At 47.2% G+C, this 23,402-nt stretch overlaps 1 protein-coding gene across 2 annotated transcripts; it reads left to right on the top strand.

Moving 5' to 3' along the window:
• The first annotated feature begins 4,410 nt into the window (after nucleotides 1–4,410).
• Nucleotides 4,411–21,664, top strand: LOC307225948 (cathepsin E-A-like). Of its 2 annotated transcripts, XM_079994378.1 has the most exons (8): nucleotides 4,411–4,431; nucleotides 7,705–7,822; nucleotides 9,076–9,194; nucleotides 9,696–9,895; nucleotides 12,506–12,628; nucleotides 13,519–13,663; nucleotides 20,626–20,724; nucleotides 21,358–21,664. In XM_079994378.1, exons 1-8 carry the CDS (start codon nucleotides 4,426–4,428, stop codon nucleotides 21,520–21,522), a joined length of 975 nt encoding a protein of 324 aa, XP_079850504.1. In that variant the 5' UTR covers nucleotides 4,411–4,425; the 3' UTR covers nucleotides 21,523–21,664. The 2 variants fall into 2 exon arrangements, with proteins under 2 accessions (XP_079850504.1, XP_079850505.1); XM_079994379.1 differs by lacking the exons at nucleotides 4,411–4,431; nucleotides 7,705–7,822 and adding an exon at nucleotides 8,714–8,754.
• The last annotated feature ends 1,738 nt before the right edge of the window (nucleotides 21,665–23,402 follow it).

Below are 23,402 nucleotides of genomic sequence, written 5' to 3'. Positions count from 1 at the left end.
CACTTGCCAGTAACATGAGAGAGAGGCATGTTCAATACTCATTTATGTAAATGTCATCTACTATAAGTGTTTATTCATTGCAAGTAACATATTATGGCCTCTGGCACAAGCTAAAGGGCTCTCAGCCATGGCCTTCAGTCAGGGTTCAACCATCAGCCAAGCAATTCTTGTTGGTCCTAAACTGTGACAGGTTCCTGTTCTGGATAGGTGCGGCTGTTTTAGTATACCTGATGTAAACTACCCTACACCTGTACCACAAACCTGAACTGAATTGGATTCCATTGGCTGCTTTTGGTTAAAAAATATGTGGGAGTCTTAAGCATGGGATTCAAAGACACCTTTAACATCTAATTTGACCCCTAGTGGATGGTTTCAAATTTCATGGCACAATTAGGCAAATCCTACTGCTTAAATTGGACATTGATTTATATGACATTTTGCTATTTCTGGATGCAGAATGCTTATTTACATTTATTTGTTGTTAAGGAACATATTTAGGACTTACTTAAATATATTATGGGGTAAAAACTCTGGTTCACAGTTTAACTATTAATCTAGTCTTATCAATGCAGATCACAATGACCTTAGATTGCTGCACCTTGTGACTATGTTGGCAAGCCAAAGTCTCCTTGCAGTGGGCTAATGAGATCAAGGCAATGAAAAAATAGCCAGAGTCTGGACTTTTGAGGACCTTAATGAGTGATGGGGGGGTGAAGACCAGTTAATGTAGGATGCTCTGCCTCTCAGAGGTGAAAGTCTTGAGACAGACGGTAGTTGCACCTTTGTCTGCAAGAAAACAGGAGCTGATTCACGTGGCCCTCTGCATGTGATCAGATGTGAGTGTTGACTGAATCCTGATTCAACTTGGGTTGTTTCCCCAAATGGTCATGCAGTGACTCCATCCACTGGTGCCCATTGGGACTGCTGGAGTGCAAGGCAGGGAGGGAGGCCAACAGGAAGTGGAGCCACAGCCAATGACAAACAGAGCCAACTAAATTCGTTTGGACCCCATCCTTGTCCCTGTTGAGTTTTACAATGGGAACAGAGAAACTGGGGAGGAGGAGGGAAGCGATAGGCAAGGCTACCCCTTGGGCTATAGTTGTAAGCAAGCAGCCGGCCAAGTTTGGGTTTGGTGGTGCAGTGAGCCATTTTCCCTAAGGGACGAGCCTGTATAGTCTCCGTTACTCACTGGGCTTGCCCTGAAATCTTTGCAAAGCTGCTTGCGTTAGATGTGCAAGCTGAAGGCCAGAGCCATTGAGCAACAGTTTTTGACACAAGGATTACTCAACTCCATGTTATATATGTCAGGAGTAGGGAAGCTTTTTCAGAGGGCCACATTCCTCTCCAGGCAGCCTTCTGGGGGCCACATGCCAATGATGGGGAGAGCCAGAGGTAAGGAAGAGGCATTGCCAGAGTTCAAGGACGCACTTGAGCTCCAGGAGGGTGCAAAAGAGGGCTAGTGAGAGGCATGGCCTGGGGAGAGGCCGTGTGGCTGAGGAGGAAGAGGTGCAAACTGGAGACAGCTAATCTGGAGGGGTGAATGTTGCCCCCAGGATTGAGATTCCCCATCTCCGATACATTTTGTAGGAATAACTTGAACTGATGAATTGGATTGCAGACAGACTGTACCTTTGAAGCACCTTCTCTCTCTCCATGAATTCTGGACCCTGTCGTTTCTTTATGAGGTGCTGGGAATTATAGCTCCCTGAGGGGTAAACTACAGCAACCAGAATCCTTTGAGGGAAAGAATGTGCTTCAAGTGGGGTTTAAAGGTATATAGTGCCGACACAGCCTTAGAGTGCAAGCTTTGCACCTGCCTCCTTGGGGAGAGGTTAAATGAAAGTAATTCAGTAATAGCTAACGAGAAAAGGTGACATAAGGAAAGGTCAAATTGCTTGTTATGGTGCTGAATCTTTCAGATGAGGCCATTTACCCTTCATCTTTCTATAGTGCTTTGAATTGCATAGGTTCACCTATGAAAACCTGGGGACATGGTAAGACCTGGTTTATAACTACAGTGGTACCTCTGATTACATACTTAATTCATTCCGGAGCTCCGTTCTTAACCTGAAACTGTTCTTAACCTGAAGCACCGCTTTAGCTAATGCGGCCTCCTGCTGCTGCTGCCGCGCCGCCGCCGCGCGATTTCTGTTCTCATCCTTAAGCAAAATTCTTAACCTGAGGTACTATTTATGGGTTAGCGGAGTCTGTAACCTGAAGCGTATGTAACCTGAGGCACCACTGTACTTAGTCCACACTGAAAAAGACTCATTATTCTTAAGCGGTAGTGGCATGTGTGGTGAGACACAGCCAACCTCCTTACAATGGAGTCTACTAGACGCAAACTTTCAAATTTCAACGGCGCCCTGCGCAACACAACAAAATTTGACACCCCCATCCACATCTCTCGACTTTCATTATAAGTCATTGTTTCAGCCCCCTGCAGCGCCCTCTCACCAATGTGGGTGAACCAGTCACGCTTCCCTAAATCCACCTCTGTCACTGCTCCTTATCTGGACAGCGTTGGGGCAGGGCAATAGTGGCAAGGTTGGGGTGGGATGGTTGCACCAGTGGGAGCATCCCTGCCGGTCCAGCACTCCTGTCAGTGCAACTGCACAGTCTCACCCTTATTGGCACTTTTCAGCCCCATTCAGGTAAGCAACCACACCAGTGTCAAGCCCTACCACATGCACTGCTGCTACCTGCCTCCATCACTCCCTTGTTGGAGTGTTCTAATGCAGAGGTGGGGAACGTGTGGTCCCCTAGATGTCGCTGAACTCCAACTCCCAGCATCCCTGGCTATTGGCGATGTTGGCTGGGGTTGATGGGAGTTGGAGTCCAACAACAACCTGAGGGCCACCGGTTCCCCATCCATGTTGTAACAGATTGCAGTATTTACACAAATTGGCGGGTCCTTGTCCAGCACATTACAAATGTCCTGCCAAGCAACTGACCTGCAGTCATTGCCTGACCCCGCAAACAGCTGGTTGTGATCCAGCAAAGTATATAAAAGAGACAGAGAGAAGAAAAGCCAGCTTTATTTCCACTTCCAGCTGAAACCATGAGGGTTCTCTTAGCAGCTCTGGTTTATATTCCGTGCCTCACAGCTGTAGTAAGGTAAGGAAGTATTTCATATATTTTAAGTGTGTTCTTAGCAGTGGGCCCATGTTTCTGTAAAAAGGAGTCTTGTTAATTATTTCAGAAGCTTTTTTATATATAAAAAAGAAACTTTTGGTGTTGGCATGCTATAGAAAGGCATTTGCTACAAGATGGTACTAGACTCAAACCCTGGGCAAAATTCATGGAAACATTTCCCCTGCAACAAGTCCCAATGATTGGAAGGCATAATACCACAATTTATGTTAATTTCAGTTCTTGGGAAGATGCTCTATACTAATTCAGGCTATTTATCTAGTCCAGTACTACACAGACTAGCAGTGGCTCATGTACCTCAAATAGGAATGGGGGAGAAATTTGATTCCATTGGCACTTAAAAGTGAGCTAACCAACTTTGTGTTTTCTGAAACAAGATGCGAACAGAAGAACAGCTATCCTTCAATATTCTCAGCCAGCTTTTTCAGTGCAGTTCTCCAGTCAAGTAATGTATGTAAAAGTGCCTATACAATGGTAAAGGGTGCACATATTAGTGAAAATAACATATAAACATGTGTATATTGGTATGTGCATATAAAAATTTACACAGGAGAGATTTTCGCTAAAATGTTGGCAAATTTTCATGAGGATTTTTTTTTAATCACAAACTGATGAAGAAATGTGGAATTTAAGATTAGAAAACCGAGAGAAACCCAAAATGGACATGTTTGCCCATTCCAGGCCTCAACATCTACCATGTAGTTTTATAACACTCTAAGGGCTGGATTCAACTCAACTGGTGCACTAGCAGAAGCCAGTGCAAGGACTTGCGATAGCTCAGAAGAGCTTTCCCTCCTCTTCTCCCCCTGCACGTCCTCAATTCATTTCGGTGGGTCGGGGAAACCCCAGAACAACACATGTGGGGAGGAGAAGAACGGTTGTTTCATCTGGCAGGCAGAAATGCTTGAAGAATGATCTTATTAGCTCTATGTTGATTTCTATCCTAAGCTAGGCAAAATTAACATGGTACATACCAGGGGGAAAATATTGATTAAACACCCTAGAAAAAACATACTAGTCCTAGTCCTAATTTCTGCTTTTCTGGGATTTTATTGTCCATTGTGTGCCACACCAAACATGCATTCATGTCATCCGCCCAGGATCCCTCTAACGCGATTTGAATCTATCAGAGGAAAACTCCGTAAAAGAGGAGAGCTACATAAGCTTCTTGAAGACCGCCAACCTGACATTTTTGTTCAGAGGTACCCGCACTGTCTCCCTTCAGATATTAATTTGTCACAGGGACTTGCAACAGAAAGGCTCTATGATTACATGAATGTGAGTATGTCACTGCATAATAATGGGATGAAAGCTCATAGGACAGATGTTGCTCATTGATTGATTGATTTGAAGACTAATAACCTGCTCTTTCATGAAATAACAAGGCTCCTTCATAAAATAACAAGGCAGATTGCAACATATAAAATAGTCTATAAATGTCTATAAAAGAAGTAACTAAAAAATGTCAGCAAACATCCATTGCTCAAAGTATATGCCCATCTGTCTCTTAGTAAAATTGCTGTACTTGGAACCTATTAAGCCAATATTTATAGAGCTCTTAATAGCCCAGACCATACCAGAAACATTATTGTTGTATTGTAAAGTAAACCTAAAATAGATTACAAATTTAAACCACCTGTTCACTCCCAGGACAATTAGGAATTAAAGCACATGCCTCAAATAAGCGACAATTGACTTTTTTATGTTTTCTTAAGATATAATAGAGGTTCCATATGTAAATTCCTAATTCTAGGAAACATTTATTCCTCATAAACTGCAAAGAGAAGGAAGGTTGATTTTATCATTTAACGTACCACTGGCAATGTGGTGCCATCCAGATGTTGCTAGACTACTACTTCCATCATCCCTGACTGTTGACCACACTGCCTGGGGCTGGTGGGAGCTGTATTCCTCCAAAATCTGGGGGGGGGGGGCACCATGTTGACTCCCTCTGTGCTAACCATTTGAGCAGAATAGCTATCAGGCTTCTTGTCTAAGGATTTGTGAGTGGTTCTTGTTTTAATTCTGATCCTGTTTACTTGAGGAGGTGGCTGGACTTAGAGCAGGTCCTTCAAAAGGGACTGTGCAAGAAAATGAGGAGAAAGGGATCATGAGGTAAATCCACTTGATGACAGGTGTGGTAAAAGCAACTCTTTCCTCAAACTGCTGTAGAAAAGGAACACGATGAGATGGAAAACAGTTTCCTTTAACAGTTTCCTTGTGAGGCCACAAAATGTTTTCATTTTGTTTTAACTATGTTTTGAGGTATCTGTCAACAAAGGCGCTGCCTTGAGCCAAAGATTGGGGGGCCAGCAGTGCCGCGATGCGGTCCATGTGTGACATGCCAGTGAATTTTGCAACACGTGTTGTGTCATGTGTTGTGTGTGCATCGTCGGGAGGAGGCCTTGCCCAACACCACAGCTGCTCCTCTCTCACACTCAGGAGGAGGCTGCCTTTGATGCTGTGCCACACTCGGCTTGGCAGTTTGGCCTCCTCCACCCCCTCAATATTGGGGGCACTGAGACCTCTGCTAAGAAATATTGAGGGCGCTGATGACACCTCCACCCCTTAGAGTTGGCACACCTGGCCGTGAAGGTCTGTTAAAGCAAAAACAACCAGGAGTCTTATGGCCCCACTATTATATATACATGCATATGTGTGTGTATGTACAGTGGTACCTCGGGTTAAGAACTTAATTCGTTCTGGAGGTCCGTCCTTAACCTGAAACTGTTCTTAACCTGAAGCACCTTTAGCTAATGGGGCCTCCCACTGCCGCCACACCGCTGCTGCACAATTTCTTTTTCTCATCCTGAAGGAAAGTTCTTAACCTGAGGTACTATTTCTGGGTTAGCAGGGTCTGTAACCTGAAGCGTCTGTAACCCAAGGTACCACTGTATATGTATATAATATTGTTAATTGTCAATAGCAATAGAGGGACTTGCTCCCTTGCAGTTGCTGACCCATGTTGCCTCAAATGTGTCAACGAAGGCTGGGGAACCCGTGGTCCTTCAAACATTCCAGAAATAAAAAGGTAAAGGTAAAGGACCCCTGGACGGTTAAGTCCAGTCAAAGGCAACTATGGGGTTGCAGCGCTCATCTCACTTTCAGGCCAAGGGAGCCAGAGCTTGTCCACAGACAGCTTTCTGGGTCATGCAGCCAGCATGACTAAACCGCTTCTGGTGCAATGGAAACCAGAGTGCATGGAAACGTTGTTTACCTTCCCGCCACACCTGTACTTATTTATCTACTTGCACTGGTATGCTTTTGAACTGCTAGGTTGGCAGAAGCTGGGACAGAGCAAAGGGAGCTCATCCTGTTGCAGGGATTCGAACCGCCGACCTTCTGATTGGCAAGTCCAAGAGGCTCAGTGGTTTAGACCACAGCACCACCTGCTTCAGACATTCCTGGACTATAGCTCCCGTCATCCCTGCCATTGGCTGTGCTGGCTGGGGCTGATGGAAATTGGAACCCAACCATGTCTAGGTTGTCACAGGTTCCCCAGCCCTGCTGTAAACAAGGCTCTTGGTTTGCTCAGGAAAGAGTGAAATTGCTCCAGGAACAGCACCATGGTAGCTTCTCCTATTTCGTTCTTTAAAACAAATATGCAAAATATGCATTTCCAATTAAAGCAATGAAAATATAAATTAACAGTTAAAGCCTGTTCTGGGAATACAAGATCACTTCACCTTCTGCAGCAGATGCCAGGAATGGGTTGTTTTTTTAAATACTAAAAATAGAACATGAGACACGGCTGTGCTGCTCGCTAGGGGATGATATGGAAGTGGAAGACTGATAAGCTTGTGGAGTTCATTGGTGGGCTGATCCTGTCTTGGCATCCAGGATTCTTTGCCTGGTTTCTAAATTCACTTGGATATTTAAGAAAGCAAAGCTTAATCAGGCTTGTTAAGAATTTCTGAATAAAACATTCCCTCCCCCAATTTGAACAACATCCCATGCAAGGTATGGCTCAGAGTTCTGTGCAGTAAGTCATTTAGAAACATAGCTGCGCCTTTAAGTGCAGGGTTTTGTTTTTAAAAGCAAAATTGCCATGGTGGGTTCCCTAATACAAATGGGAATCCTAGTATTTCTCCAATTTGTATAGAGAGAGAAAAAGCTCCTATTGTTGGTGTGGGGATTGGGACCATGGCAGGAAAACAAGATTAAAGCCCTCTGGCACCACACTAAAATCCCAGTCCAGATTGGGACCCAATGCTGCCAATTCCTTTAAAAGACAAACACCAAATTGGCAGGTTTGTGACTAACGTAACATGTGTAATCCCTCCCAAAAGAGCTGTGCCTGGCACCTTGATTAGATAGCTTCTGGTGAATGCTGAAGACATACCTCTTTACCTTGGCTTTTTGGGTGTATACTTTTCAGACCCACCTCTATTTTCAGTGTTTAGGCTTGGAGGGTTGTTACCTCTGCTTCTAAAATGGAACTACCTACCCAACGTTGTGTTCACCTGATGGGCACCATCACCTACCTGAAGCTCCCCTAACCTTGTATGTCAGGTGACTGAATACTGGACTGATGGGTTATTTTTCCCCTAGGCCCAGTACTATGGAGAGGTGAGTGTTGGCACTCCACCTCAGCGATTCACCGTGGTGTTTGACACCGGCTCCAGCGATTTTTGGGTCCCATCCGCTCGTTGCTACAGTAAAGCTTGCAGTAAGAAATATTTTGACATTTAATGGGTTTAAAGCAGCAGCAATCTCAAACATATTCAACCTTGTGTACCACAGAATTCTCCAGACCCAAACGAAAATTTAAGGGTACAAATAATGGGCAGGGTACAAATAATAGAGAGAAATAATGGATTGGAGACAGGGAAAGGGAGATTTTAGATGGCTGATTGGGATGGAAGCAGCACAGAATTTTAGTCAGGGAGGGCCATAAAAAGGTATGTAGGGCATTGATGTAATCCATTTCTGTCTTTTCTACCACTCTGTGAGTTCCTGAACTTTCGCCAATTGCCCACTGTTAAGGAAAATTCCGGGTTGAGAGCCTACTCAACAGCCCAGCTCATTGGGGTATAAGTCCCCCGTGGGTCCATGCAGTCAGTAAAAGAAGGAAATTCCAGCCAAGCAATTTGGAGCAAATCAGCAGTCAGTAGACTTAGATCCTTTTTTGTTGCGCAACAGGTTCAACAGCAGCAAGTGAACCCAGAGCAGGGGGCGACATTGACTTTCCCACCATATCCCAGAATACAGTTCGCACAGCATCATCAATACATCATTGCTACATCACTAACATGTCACAAAAGGGGAGGGTTACACAAGATTAGCATAGACAGATATATCAGGGCAACACCCAAGTATAAGATTAGCATAGGCAAACATATCTTAGGTACCCACCACCCAAAAGTACGATAGAACTTCCTTTGCATGTCTGGAGCCTGAAGCAAGTCTAGTGATGAGATTTGGCTTCCCTTGGAGAACAATGATTGTCACCTCTGGGAATTTCCCTGGGGCAGGAGGTGTGTAAACATGTCTTCAAGCTTGGGGAGGTGGCAGGGGAAAGAGTCCTTTTTCCATGGGCAAAATGACTTGGAATGGAGGAACTTGGCAAAGGGGTTGATTTTATATGATTCATAAAGCTAGGTATCTTCCATGAGCTGTCAAGTCAAAAGGATACATTCAGGCATAATATTTGTAACATTTAACAACTTCAAATATATGCCCCCCCCCAATAATTTCCATAACACCACACAATGCCAGTAGAAGGAACAGCCAAATTCGGTATCTGAGTGATCTCTTGCAGGCATGGAGGTTCCAATGCATGCAAAGAGCTTTTTCTGTGTTGGCTTCCCCATTTGCTTTAGTCACAATGGAAAGGATGCCTGCCTGCATCTCCCCCACTTATCAGAGTGAAAGGGAAATCATGTTTATTGCTGAGGTTACTAATGGCCCTTGTTTTTACAGGCATGCATAAGAGATTTGAGTCATTTATGTCATACTCCTATGCGCAAGTAGGGGAGCCGTTTTATTTACAATATGGGACTGGGAGTTTGATCGGCGTCACTGCTAAAGACACCGTACAGGTGAGAGAAGCTTTTACTAGGGTTGCCTTCGAGCGTTCTGTATTTCGTTGGGTTCTTGGCAGTACACATGAGGGCATGGATAATTTGGGACATGTCTTTTATAATAATTTAGCTGATGTTCAAAATGCATTGTTAAGGAAATCCAGTCCATGTTTTATGTGTTCCAGTTCACCAAACTCTCTTTGAAGGTAAGGGAACACAAACCACACAACTATCATATAAAATAACTTTATATGCAGATGATATAGCATTAATACTATCATTGTTTCTCATCTTTGCCAGAACTGGAGAAAGTTACTGGCATATATGGTTCAATATCAGGTTGTGTGATAAGCTTTTTCCATCAGAAGCAGGGAAACTTAGGCCCAAACTATAGAATTTTGTGACATAAACCAAACCTGAAGAGGTTCAAGAAGGAAATTGCTTTGAACTGAATAACCTGAACTAGAATGTGGTTACATGTTTTTCATATTGTTTCTCTTTGGCAAATCAATGAACCAGTTCAGCAACCTTTCCATTGAGGCTCAAGATTTTGGAGAGTCCGTCTATGAGCCTGACCTGACCTTTACCTTTGCACACTTCGATGGGGTGCTAGGCTTGGGATATCCATCGTTGTCAGTGCTACATGGACTTCCAGTATTCGACAATATGCTGAGGCAACAATTGATAGAGGAACCTGTATTTTCCTTCATCTTGAACAGGTCAGTGTTTGAGAGTGAAAAGATAGGATGGCGCAAACCAGCCTTTCCACAGAATGGTTTCTGGTGAAATATTCATGTTGTTGTTGTTGTTGTTGGCAGCATCCATCTGTCTCAAGAGACAATAGAGTGTGCCTTCTGGGGTAAATCAAACCACTGTGATAGCAACACCAAAGTAACTTACCTGGGACATAAGCCTGGGCTTTGTGTATGAGAGTCCTTGGCTGCCTAGACAAGACCACCATCCCTCTGGCCTCGCTGATGTGGTCCAAAGGAAAGCAGAGCAACACTCTTGGCACCAGCTTGGCTGCAGGAGTTGCCAGAAAGAGGAGCGCAAGGTGCCATCAAATCATCTTAGGGGCTTCACTCCAGATTTGTGGAGGGTTTACTCAGTGCTTTTTTTTCTAAAAGAAATGTTTAGAGGTACTCTCATTTTGACTCAAGAAAACCACCATTTTATAGTTCAAATTGGGGAAAATAAATACAGTAAATGGACAAAAGTACAAAGATTCACAAAATGTTTAGAGGTATGCGTACCCCTGCATACCCCCAGAAAAAAAAGCAGAGTATATATATATATATATATATATATATATATATATATATATTTATGCAGTTATTGTGAGGTTTCTGGTACAGTGGTACCTTGGGTTAAGAACTTAATTCATTCTGGAGGTCCGTTCTTAACCTGAAACTGTTCTTAACCTGAGGTACCACTTTAGCTAATGGGGCCTCCAGCTGCCACCACACAATTTCTCTTCTCATCCTGAAGTAAAGTTCTTAACCCGAGGTACTATTTCTGGGTGAGCGGAGTCTGTAACCTGAAGTGTCTGTAACTTGAAGCGTCTGTAACCCGAGGTACCACTGTACTACATGTTTTCCACACAATTCATCAGGAGTGGAATCTGGCTCACAAGTTTTATCTACTTGCTGCATGATTTCAGTGAGCTGAGAATGCCACAGGTTTTAGGGGGCCCTCAGCCAAGATGCCAATGATCCAGTAAGGAGGCCTACTTGTAGTATAATCATAATAATCAAAATTATGAACGTTAATTTATTAATCACCTTCTACACCATCATCTCAAGGGGACGCAGGTGGCGCTGTGGGTTAAAGCCTCAGCGCCTAGGACTTGCCGATCGAAAGGTCGGCGGTTCGAATCCCTGCGGCAGGGTGCGCTCCCGCTGCTCGGTCCCAGCGCCTGCCAACCTAGCAGTTCGAAAGCACCTCCGGGTGCAAGTAGATAAATAGGGACCGCTTACCAGCGGGAAGGTAAACGGCGTTTCCGTGTGCGGCTCTGGCTCGCCAGATGCAGCTTTGTCACGCTGGCCACGTGACCCGGAAGTGTCTCCGGACAGCGCTGGCCCCTGGCCTCTTAAGTGAGATGGGCGCACAACCCCAGAGTCTGTCAAGACTGGCCCGTACGGGCAGGGGTACCTTTACCTTTACCTTTACCTACACCATCATCTCAAGTCAATGGACAATAAACCCCCCCAAAACAGTTAAAAACGCAAAGAACAGCTGATACATTTAAAACAAAACGGAAACAATACAAAATAGACACTCATAACAAAGGCCTATTTATCCAGCTGGGAAAGCCTGTTGGAACAAAAATGTCTCCAATTGTTTCTAGAAAGTGCAGATAGTGGGCACTTATCATATCTCAGCAGGAATGTATGGTATGACTATGGCTGCAAACATACCATACATTCTGCAGAACCAGGGAAACCACACTGAAAATCCTGCTGGGAGTTGCTGAGATCTTTGGAACTTGCATGAGAAACTTTCCTGCAGACCACAGAAATCTTCTGGATATGTAAGGGATAAGGCTATCCCTCAAGTAACCTGGTTCTGTATATGTTAGCACCAAAACCTTGAACCTGGCCTGGTAGCAGATTTCTGTTTCATCTTTTTGTTAGAAAATGAACATATTCATATTTGAGCTTTTAAAGAACTCCAATCAGGGCTGTAATTTCTAATGAACTTCTATTATTATTATTATTATTATTATTATTATTATTAATTATTATTATTATTATTATTATTATTTATTATTATTTATTATTATTATTATTATTATTATTATTTAATCAATTTATACACTGCCCTATACCCGGAGGTCTCAGGGCAGTTCACAAACAAAACCACAACATATAAAATCAAACCAAACACAATAACCCCCCCCCCCCCAAATGTCATTTAACTCTATTTGAGTTGCTTTTCAGATTTGGACTTGATGGTTCTGAAGTATTAAATACTGTTTTTGTATTCTGGCTTTTCTCTTGTCATGGTTTGACTATGGCTGCAAACATTCCATACATTTAAACCATTGCTTTCCCCAAAGAATCATGGGAACAGCAGGTTACCCCTCACAGAGCTACAATTTTCACCACCCTTATCAAACTCCTGTTCCCAGACTTATTTGAGAAAAGTCATGTGCTTTAAGTATGCTTTGAATGTATGGTATGTTAGCAGCCTAGGACACTTGCAGCTTCCAAGACAAACATAAATATCTTAGAAGGCTGAACTGGTTTACACCCTCATTCAACTTCATGTCAAACCACAACTGTTTTTATGCTTGCCTATCCAATAATAGTTTTTCTTTTTTCTTTTAGAGGAGGTAACACTGAGAATGGGGGTGAGTTGATATTCGGAGGCATTGACCATTCTCTCTACAAAGGGTCCATTCACTGGGTTCCAGTCACTGAGCAAAAGTATTGGAAAATTCATATGGACAAGTAAGTTTGAAAAATAAATTAACCAGAAACCTTTGGAGTGGGAATGTAGAAAGGAAAGCATCTCCGGATCAAATAACACAAACGAGCGAGGTACCGGGGGGCGGGGTTGTTGTATTTGGTCCAAAGCCCTTGTAGAATGTGATTTATGGAGCAAAAAATGTGCAGACTCCATTCTAAGCAATTGCTTTGGGAGAAAAGCGCTTGCTCTCACCTTTCAGTGTTTTTAACCAATGAGCCAACTCACAGCTTTGATTGTTGGGTACTATAGAGAAATAGTAGAATCATGCTTGTCCTAGAGAGGACCCTTAAAACGAACCAGGAAGTTCTTTCTCCAGACAATGGCTGGAGGCAATTCAGCAGGTTAAGCCTTGGCTATTATGGAAAAACAGTTATGGCGGAAAGTTCACCTGAGGACATTATGCCCGTCAGGCAAACTTATTACTTGTGTGTTGCTCCTGATTATTTTTGTGAGGGTTTCCTCCACCCCCTTGCAAAACAGTCTGAATACAAATATATTTTACAGCTAATTTTATGCAAATATTGTGCCAGTCTTTGCAGGGTGTGGGGATGACCCAACCTACATGCCATGTACCAGGCCCAGAAAATCTCTTTGGAGCTCCCGGGTGATGATATTTGGAGCCCAGCAAAATCCAGATGCCACAGTTCCCCCAGCACTGTTTTAAGATATTCAAAATTAGAACTAGTTGAATAATATGGAGGCAAATTTTAATATCTTTCAGAAGTTAATTTTGCTGAATTGATTTTAAAAGGTTATGTTTTAACTGATTGCTGACCTTTGCTTGCTTTCCTCATCTCTATAGCCCACATGCTTGCAACCTGATTCAATCAAGAGTATTCGTGTTTGTTCTTTTCTCCCCCCAAAAATACAGCGTGAAAATCCAGGGACAGATAGCAGCATGCAGAGAGGGCTGTGCAGCCATTGTAGACTCGGGTACTTCTCTCATTACTGGCCCACCCTCACAAATAATACGACTGCAACAAAAAATCGGAGCCCACCCAGCACCGCATGGCGAGGTAAACAGAATGTTTGGGGCAGCAGAGCCTCAAAGAAAATCCAGATGTCAGAGCCACCCTGGGTCCCAGCTCACAAGAGACCAAAGTCCAGTCCAAGTTATATACAAAAGGTTTTATTGAAGATCATTGTCGTCATTACATCCAAACTCCGTGGCTCCACATCTGTTACCCTTAGATGTTAGAAGTCCCCTCTGAGTCCGTCCCTCCCCTGCACCAATTTAAGAGGCTTGTGCTGCTCCACCTTTTCCTCTCCTTCCTTTTCCGCAGGGTCTTCCTGCCCCCCTGTGTTCCCTCTTTCCGGGACTCCCCAGAGGCTGAGTCTTCTCCTGCCTGCTGCCCCCTCCTTCGTGCTTTAGCACCAGGCTCCTCCCCAGAGCTCTCCCCACTTCCGCGCGCCTCCACATTTGAACTTGGCGCGCGTACGTTGCTCCTCACCTTCCTTTCAACAGCCACACTGCTCCCGGTACTGCTTTCCGCCCCTTCCGGCAGGACGTCTTGCCCCGATCTCCTTCCCCCCTCTGCTCCTTGTTCTGTTCCTCCCGACACACTGGTAACTCCACCCTCTTCACTCCGTTCCGGTGGAGAAGCAGGTCTCGATCTCCAAATCCCACTGGCGGTTCCCCCTACGTTCCCCTGCTCCTGACTGCTTCCCCCTTGGGCTCCCCTTGGCTTGACCAGGGGGGCTCCCTTTTGGGAATCCTCCGATCCACTGGACGGACTCATGGACCATCTCGGGTCATTGTCGTCCTCTTCCTCGTCAGGCTGGAATCCTTCTCCCTCACTCTCGGTCTCCTCCCTCCTCTGCGCCTCTCTCCCTGAACCCCTGACATCCATCCCCCCCTCGAAGCCCCCCCTTCCCCCCTCCCCCCCATCGGGTGCGGGTTGTGGGAACTGCAGCTCCTCGGAGGTAGATGCAGGATACAGTTCGGCTACGTCCATGACCTCTGCTGGCAGCTCGGTGTACGTGTGTTCGAATTCGGGTTCTTCACCCAACATGTTCGCAGTTCCCTCTTCCATTGCTACTTCGTTTGGTGCTGCCTGCCAAGGCCCCTTCAGCCATTTCTTGCGCCAGGCTTCCTCTGGTTGCTCATCCCACCAATAAGAGGGCTCTGTGTCCACCCCCGAACACGATCCCCTGGGCGAGTTTGAGTTCGGCGTTCTTTCCTCGGCTGAAGAAAAGCCGTGGAAAGTGCTGCCTGAACATGTGGGGGTAAAGAGCCAGTCATCGAAGTACTCGGCTGGCATGGGTCTATGTGGGAAAAGGGCATGGAACTCGTCCTTTAAAAGAGGTTCGTCTAAAGCGTAGTCCGGCACCCACCCACTGGCACTGACTGGTGCACCCTCTCTGACTAGAAAGTATTCTATTCCCTCTTCCCCCCATCTCGAGTCCAGGATCTCTGTGACCTCGTTGAGTGGTTCGACCCTAGGCGATCCCTCCCTCCTAGGTGACTCTGTGCGTGGCTGCGGTACTGTTTCAGACTCCTGAAACCTGTGCGGGGCCTTGTAGGGAGTGAGCACCGACCTATGAAAAACCGGGTGGACTCTGGAACCTTCGGGGAGGGCCAGTCGAAAAGCCACGGGGTTGATCTTAGCCTCCACCTGGTATGGTCCTAGCTGCCTGTGCCCTAGCTTCTTCTTGGCCAACGACTTGGTTGGCATCGCCTGGGCCGCTAACCACACCCAGTCCCCCACCTGGATGTCCTCTCCCACTCTTCTGCCTTTGTCTGCCTGCACCTTATATGCTTGTTTGGCTAGCTCCAAATGTCTCCGCAGCTCCTCGTGCACCTCTTGTAGTTCTGCAGCGAACTGGTCGGCCTCTTGCGGCTCCCCCTCTCTTGGTGCTACGAACCCCGGGAAGGTCCTGGGATGACGTCCATTGTTCGCGAAGAACGGCGTCACCCCCGTCGACGCATGCTTCGTGTTGTTGTAGGCAAACTCCGCCATCGGTAGGTAGTCCACCCAAGCTGTGGGTCGCTGATTTGCATAACATCTCAGGTACTGCTGCATGATCGCGTTGACCCTCTCGGCCTGGCCGTTGGTTTGTGGATGTCTTGCCGACGCTAGGTTGATCTTGACGCGCAGGATACCTAGGAGCTTCTGCCAAAAATTGGAAATAAACTGGCGCCCCCTGTCGGACAGGATGGCCCGCGGCAGCCCATGCGCCCGGAACACGTGGTCGATGAAGAGCTTGGCGGTCTGTTCCGCCGTCGCCACCTTCGCGCAGGGAATGAAGTGCGCCATCTTGGTGAACAAGTCCACCACCACCAGTACCGCCGTTTTGCCTCTGGAACTGGGCAGGTCAGTGACGAAGTCCAGCGCCACCCTCTCCCACGGTTGCTGTGGTGTTTCCAGTGGTTCCAGCAAGCCCGCCGGCTTCTGGTGTACTGGCTTGGACCTCTGACAAGTGTCACATCTGGCGACGTACTCCGCTACTTCTCCTCGCATCTGGGGCCACCAAAAGTCCCTGGCCACCAGTTCTATTGTCTTCTCCCTGCCGAAATGGCCCGCACTGGGAGCGTCGTGCAACTGCTGCAGAACCTTTGCTCGGAGCTCGTCGCTCGGCACGTAGAGGGCACCCTTGTGAGTTAACAGTCCGTCGCGTAACTGGAACTCATCGTCTCTCAGCGAACCCCTACGCAGCTCCTCTATTTTGGATTGTGCAAACTGATCTACCTGCAACGCGCGTCGCACTGCGTCCAGGTCGACAGCGATGGCAGCGCACGCCCACGCCTGCGGTGCAAAAATGTGCCTGGCTGCTATTGGCGCCGCTTCCTCAAGATATTGCGGTTTCCTGGAGAGCGCATCGGCTATAACGTTGGAGTCCCCTGGGACATACTCTATCCTGAAGTCGAAATCCGCGAAGAACTCTGCCCAGCGCATGTGTCTTTGGCTCTGGAGTTTCGCCGTGCGCCAATACTCTAAATTCTTGTGATCCGTGCGGACCTGCACTGTGTGCTTGGCTCCAATGAGGAAATGTCGCCACGCTTTGAACGCTGCGTGAATGGCTAACAGCTCCCTGTCCCATATGGTGTAGTTTTGCTCCGCTTTGCTGAGCTTTCTGGAGTAAAAGGCACCGGGTCTCCAGTTTCCATGTGGATCTTCTTGGAGGAGTACGGCTCCAACCGCTCTGTCTGACGCGTCGGTCTCTACTCGTATGGGCTTGCCTGGATTCACGTGCAGCAGCTGCTCCTCGGAGGCGAAAAGGCTTTTAAGCTTCTGAAAAGAGCGCTCCGCCTGTTCCGTCCACACGAACCTCTTTTTCTTGGAACTGAGAGTGTCCGTGATCGCTGCCGTCTCCTTTGCAAAACCTCTGATGAATTTGCGGTAGAAGTTGGCGAAGCCGATGAATCTTTGGACTTCCTTCCGATTGCGAGGGCTCTTCCAGTCCAACACCGCGCGGACCTTGGCGCTGTCCATGGCCAACCCCTTGTCGGACAGCTTGTAGCCTAGGAAATCCACGTCCGTCACATCAAACTGGCACTTCTCTAACTTGGCGTAGAGCTTGTTCTCCCGTAGTCTCTGCAGGACTTCCTTTACGTCCTTCTCATGGGCCTCCTCCGTTTCCGAAAAGATCAGGATGTCGTCGAGGAAACACACGCATTTCTTGTAGAGAAGTCCCGCTAGCACGTGATGCATAAATGCTTGAAAGACGTGAGATCCATTTTGGAGACCAAATGGCATCACTCTGTATTCGTACGTGCCCAGAGGCGTGAACATGGCCGTCTTCCACTCATCGCCCTCCCGGATGCGTATGAGGTTATACGCTCCACGCAGATCCAATTTGGTGAAGATCTTCCCCTTCCTTACGGTTGCCAGGAGATCATCTATCTTGGGCATGGGGAAGGCCTTGGGTTTGGTCTTACTGTTTATGAATCGATAGTCCACAATGAGTCTTTTTTGGGGCGTGTCCTTTTTCTTTACAAAGAAAACAGGACTGCCCCCCACCGCTTTCGATTCTCGGATGAATCCGCGCTTCAAATTGTGCTCTATGAACTCCCTGAGTTCTTGCATCTCGTCCTCAGACATGGAATACAGCTTTGCAGTCGGCAACTGCGCCCCTGGCACCAGGTCGATGGCACAATCATAAGGCCTGTGGGGCGGCAACTGGTCAGCTTCCTTCTCGCAGAAAACCTCCAGGAACCCCTCGTACTTGCGGGGTACTGCCTGCACCATGCCAAGTTGCAACTGCTGCTCAGCTCCCTCCTCCTGGCTGGACTGGATGCAATGTTGAGCACAGTACGATGAGCAAAAGGTGATCTGCCGTTGGTACCACGCTACAGCAGGACTGTGTCTCTCCAGCCAACTCATGCCTAATACTATAGGCGTGTCTGAAAGGCGGGTGACATTGAAGCTGATGACTTCTCGATGATTTCCAATCCTCATCACCATGGGAGGCGTCTGTTGCACAACTTGTCCTCCTAGCAATTTCCTGCCATCCACCGTGACTACGTTCAGAGGTGTTGTCGCTGGCAGAAGCGCTATGCGATGCTGCTTGACAAAGTGCGTCCCCACAAAATCTGCGTTGCTACCAGAATCAATCGTGATGGGGACTTCCAGGGTGGTTCCATTCGGCAACTGAAGTGTTGCAGTGAGCTGCACCGCTGGCTTGGGTGGTAAAGGGTCTGTGCGTTGCAAAAGCGCTGGGGACTGCTCTACAGATTCGCCTGGCTGAGCCCCAGCAGCTCTGCTTCCAGCCAGGCACTGTCGTTTCCCTGAGGTTGCTCTGCTTGCATCATTTCTGCTGCAACAGTTGCTAAAGCTGCAGTGTGTTTCTGCAGCCTCTGGGGACACTCTTTCGCCATGTGCTGTGCACTGTCGCAAATGTAACACTTCCTGGTCCCTCTAGGAGGCTGTGCCTTTACTGCACCGGAAGCTGGGGCTCTGGCTGTTGCTTGAGCCTTAGCACCACCAAGTTCCATGGGCTCCTCCCCCTGCCTTCCCAGTGGCGAAGGATGTGACTGACTGAACTCCCTGGGGATGAAAGAAGACGTCCTCGCTGGTGGACGCACCTGACGTTCTTCCTCAGTGTGCCAAGGACGTCCCTCGTGCCTTATCCCAATCGCCAAAGCCCTCTGCACAAGCTCCTCCAGGGTCTGGGGTCTGTCTCCCCTGGCAAGTTCATCCTTAATGGGACCGCTGAGCCCCTCCCAGAACAAATCCCTCACAGGTGCACAATCCTTCTCCCAGCTTAGCGCAGTCAGTAAAGCAAAAAATCTGGAATGGTACTGACGCACAGTGGCTTTGCCTTGCCGCAATCCAAAAATTTCCCTGCGTGCAAGATCCACATCTACAGTTGACTGGAAGCAGGCATCCATTGCTTTAATGAATTCATCTGCATCGCGGCGGGCAGGGCCATCTTCACGCCACAAATTGCGCAACCAGTCTCTGGCCGGCCCATGCAAGTGAGAAACAATAAACCCCACTTTCTCCTCCTCATCTTTAAAGTCATGACGAAGCAAGTGCAATGCATACAAAACGTCTGCTCTGAAACTGGGGTAGTGCTTCAGGTTCCCATCGAAGTGGGTGACTAGGCTGCCCCCCCTCCGTCCAAGTCCAATCCCTTCCCTGCTTGCACGTTCCCACCTGGTTTGCAGGTCCTGGCAGCGCTTCTCCGTTTCGTCATGCTTCTTCTGAGACGCAAGGACTGCAGCAGTGAGTTCGGAAACTGTAGTTCGCAGAGCTGTCAACTGCTCCTCCGCACTCATGGCTGTCACCGTTCGTGAGCTTTGCAAAAAAAAAAATTTTTGCGTTCTTTTGAGGGGACTTACTGTCAGAGCCACCCTGGGTCCCAGCTCACAAGAGACCAAAGTCCAGTCCAAGTTATATACAAAAGGTTTTATTGAAGATCATTGTCGTCATTACATCCAAACTCCGTGGCTCCACATCTGTTACCCTTAGATGTTAGAAGTCCCCTCTGAGTCCGTCCCTCCCCTGCACCAATTTAAGAGGCTTGTGCTGCTCCACCTTTTCCTCTCCTTCCTTTTCCGCAGGGTCTTCCTGCCCCCCTGTGTTCCCTCTTTCCGGGACTCCCCAGAGGCTGAGTCTTCTCCTGCCTGCTGCCCCCTCCTTCGTGCTTTAGCACCAGGCTCCTCCCCAGAGCTCTCCCCACTTCCGCGCGCCTCCACATTTGAACTTGGCGCGCGTACGTTGCTCCTCACCTTCCTTTCAACAGCCACACTGCTCCCGGTACTGCTTTCCGCCCCTTCCGGCAGGACGTCTTGCCCCGATCTCCTTCCCCCCTCTGCTCCTTGTTCTGTTCCTCCCGACACACTGGTAACTCCACCCTCTTCACTCCGTTCCGGTGGAGAAGCAGGTCTCGATCTCCAAATCCCACTGGCGGTTCCCCCTACGTTCCCCTGCTCCTGACTGCTTCCCCCTTGGGCTCCCCTTGGCTTGACCAGGGGGGCTCCCTTTTGGGAATCCTCCGATCCACTGGACGGACTCATGGACCATCTCGGGTCATTGTCGTCCTCTTCCTCGTCAGGCTGGAATCCTTCTCCCTCACTCTCGGTCTCCTCCCTCCTCTGCGCCTCTCTCCCTGAACCCCTGACACCAGAGCTGTTGATATGATGGTGGTCCAGGACATATTGTTTTGAGTTGTGGGGAAAAAAGGATCAAAGGTCAAAATAAGGGGGAAGTTTTGGGCAAGGCTAGAAATATACCGGTACTTCACTGAAATTTGAGAGAAATAGGAAGTTACGTTGGTCTACTCTCATGTTATGGGCAAAAGCAACAAAGATTCTGGTGGTACCTTGTCATTCACACCATACATTTAAAGCAGTCTTCTACCACTTTAAGAGTTGTGGCTTCCCCCAAAGAATTCTGAGAACTGTAGTTTGTCAAAGGTCTCCTAGCTGCCAGCTCTCCCCACCAACATACCAACACCAATAGGTCACTTTCGCTGTTTATGTGAATGACAATAAGAACCCCAGTTCAAGTGGAGGAATTCATTTCTGTTACAGTTTATTGTAGACTGCAGAAGACTCTCCAGCCTGCCCCCGATAACCTTTACCATTGGGCAGAGAGAATACACAATAACTTCAAAGCAGTATATAATCAAGGTATGTATCTGAATTCTCACGGTTGCTGTCTTCTGATGCAAGAGCTGTGTGGAGTGTTTGTGGGCTAAGTGTTGATATGGAATGTGGGTTTCTAGCTGATGGGTGTAAAGAGTCTCTCAAGAGCCACCCTAGCAGCTGGCATTCAGAGGAGCACTTAACAGTGGGTGCCCACTGCCATCTCGCCACTTTCCCCTGTACAAACATCCTTGTACCCTTTGGCCAAAGGGTGTGGAAAATTGTCAGAGGGAGGGCATGTGTTTTGAAGAGGCTCATGAAACGAAAGCATGTTGGTTTTGGTTCAATCCAGGGACGGCATGGCTCATTTCACCACTTAAAGTGAAATGGGAAATGCCACCTTTACTCTGCTGCTGCTCCCAACGTCACATGTCATGCTGCATCTGCAGCTGGTGGAGAAGTGGCGCCCTCACCAGCATTGATTTTGGGCAAGATTGCACTGATTTTGGGTGACATCTCACCCCAAATCATGTGAGATCTTGTGCTCTCTGCGTGGGTGGCTTCTGCCGCCCAAGGCAGCAGCCTCACCCTGCCTAATAGCTCTGGTTCAAACAGCTCTGGTTCAAACGCTAGTGGAAAAGCATCACCCAAACAGAAGTGTTTGTTTTTCTGTGACAGCAAACCAGTGGAGGAGAAGCTTTTTGCCTCAGTGGCTTTCAGGCTCTGGATCTCGGCCCCCGCAACAAACCGATGTGGATTCTGGGAGACGTATTTATGTCAGCTTTCTATTGCGTCTTTGATCGTGGGAATAACAGAGTTGGATTTGCACACAAAGCAAAATAGCACGAGTAATGGGAAATGCTTTGACAGGGGTTTGTATCCTGCCAGTAAACCTGCCCTAGGTGCAATGAGTCCAACTGATTTGGACAAGGAGGGGCGGGGGGAAGAGGCAGTGTTAAAGAAGACTTGAAAATTCTTTGATCAACTTGGAAGTGAATCAGTGTTTTTTTCTCTATGTGGGAATAGGAAAGCAGTCGTAGGTTGCAACCCTGTAGCCACTTACAGTGGTACCTTGGTTCTCGAACGGCTTAGTTGTTAAACAAATCGGCTCCCGAATGCTGAAAACCCAGAAGTAAGTGTTCCAGTTTTTGAATGTTTTTCAGAAGCTGAATGTTTGACACGGCTTCTGCTTGAGTGCAGGAAGCTCCTGCAGCCAATTGGAAGCCGCACCCTGGTTTTCGAACTGTTTCAGGAGTTGAGTGGACTTCCGGAACAGATTAAGTTTGAGAACCAAGGTACCACTGTACTTGTGAATAAACCCCTTTAAACTCGGGGCTAAAAATGCATGGAATTGTATTTTAAATCTCTGGACTAGAATTTTTCTCAAGGAGCTGAAGGCGAAGCAGGAGGTGAAGCTGTCTCAGGGATGGTGGCCCTCCCAGAGCAGCCCCACTTTTCAAAGAATGGTATGTGCATCATTGTTCTCACCTACCGTGCTCTTCCAATGGCACATTTCTTAGTGGAGGGAATAGGATACCAGACTAATACGAAAGGGAAGAACCCAAATTATTCACTGCAAATTAGATTTCCCCTTCTTCTGAGCAGTAGTTATGGAAAGAGGAGTCTTGTCTTCTCAGAGTTTGTGTTGTGTTATAGGTAAAGGTAAAGGTAAAGGTACCCCTGCCCGTACGGGCCAGTCTTGACAGACTCTGGGGTTGTGCGCCCATCTCCCTTAAGAGGCCAGGGGCCAGCGCTGTCCGGAGACACTTCCGGGTCACGTGGCCAGCGTGACATCGCTGCTCTGGCGAGCCAGAGCCACACACGGAAACGCCGTTTACCTTCCCGCTGGTAAGCGGTCCCTATTTATCTACTTGCACCCGGAGGTGCTTTCGAACTGCTAGGTTGGCAGGCGCTGGGACCGAGCAGCGGGAGCGCACCCCGCCGCAGGGATTCGAACCGCCGACCTTTCGATCGGCAAGCCCTAGGCGCTGAGGCTTTAACCCACAGCGCCACAATTCCTTTGACTGCAATCCTATGCATGGTTTACTCAGAAGTAAGGATGGAAGGATCTGTCCTTTTCAGTTCTCCCAGTTTCTCAGTTTTCCAACCTCAAATTAAGTTCTTTCCATTTCTGTGGCAATTTGTGAATCTTTTCTAAAAAATCCTCATGAAAATTCATCCTCATTTTTAGTGCAGGTTTCTCCAAATAAACATATTTTTGTATGTTCCAAGTAATGTACACATTTTTGCAAGCATTTCCCCTAAATATAGGTGTTTTCATATGTTATTTTCACTATTGTATCCACACTTTTCCATAACACGTTCATTATTATGTAAACATTATTTGGTTGGAGAACTGCACCACAAAGTTTGGCCGAGTCTGAATTTTGTAGGATATCTGTGTTTTGGTTCTCGTATTGCTTTGGCAAGTGCAAATTTAATAGATAAGGCTTTAAATGTGTACTGAATCAAAGTTCTCCTCCATCCCTACCCAGAAGTCAACAAATTCCAGTGGGGTTTATTGCCATGTAAGTGTGCATGGTCCAATGAATGGGATTTACAGGTTAAACTTATGCAGAGCTGAGCTGTAAGTCTGGAATTTGTCACTTGCACAGTGGAAAGGAGAGAACTCCAGGCAATTTGGTTTTTAAATCTCAACTACAGATGCTGAAATCGCTTAAAGCAATTTAAACTTTACTTCTGGCAACTGTGTCAACATGTCA

The sequence above is a fragment of the Podarcis cretensis genome (assembly GCF_951804945.1).
Source record: "Podarcis cretensis genome assembly, chromosome: 10".
In the NCBI taxonomy this organism is placed as follows: Eukaryota; Metazoa; Chordata; class Lepidosauria; order Squamata; family Lacertidae; genus Podarcis; species Podarcis cretensis.
Note: the sequence above shows the minus strand (reverse complement) of the source record. Positions and strands in the feature narration are given on the sequence as shown.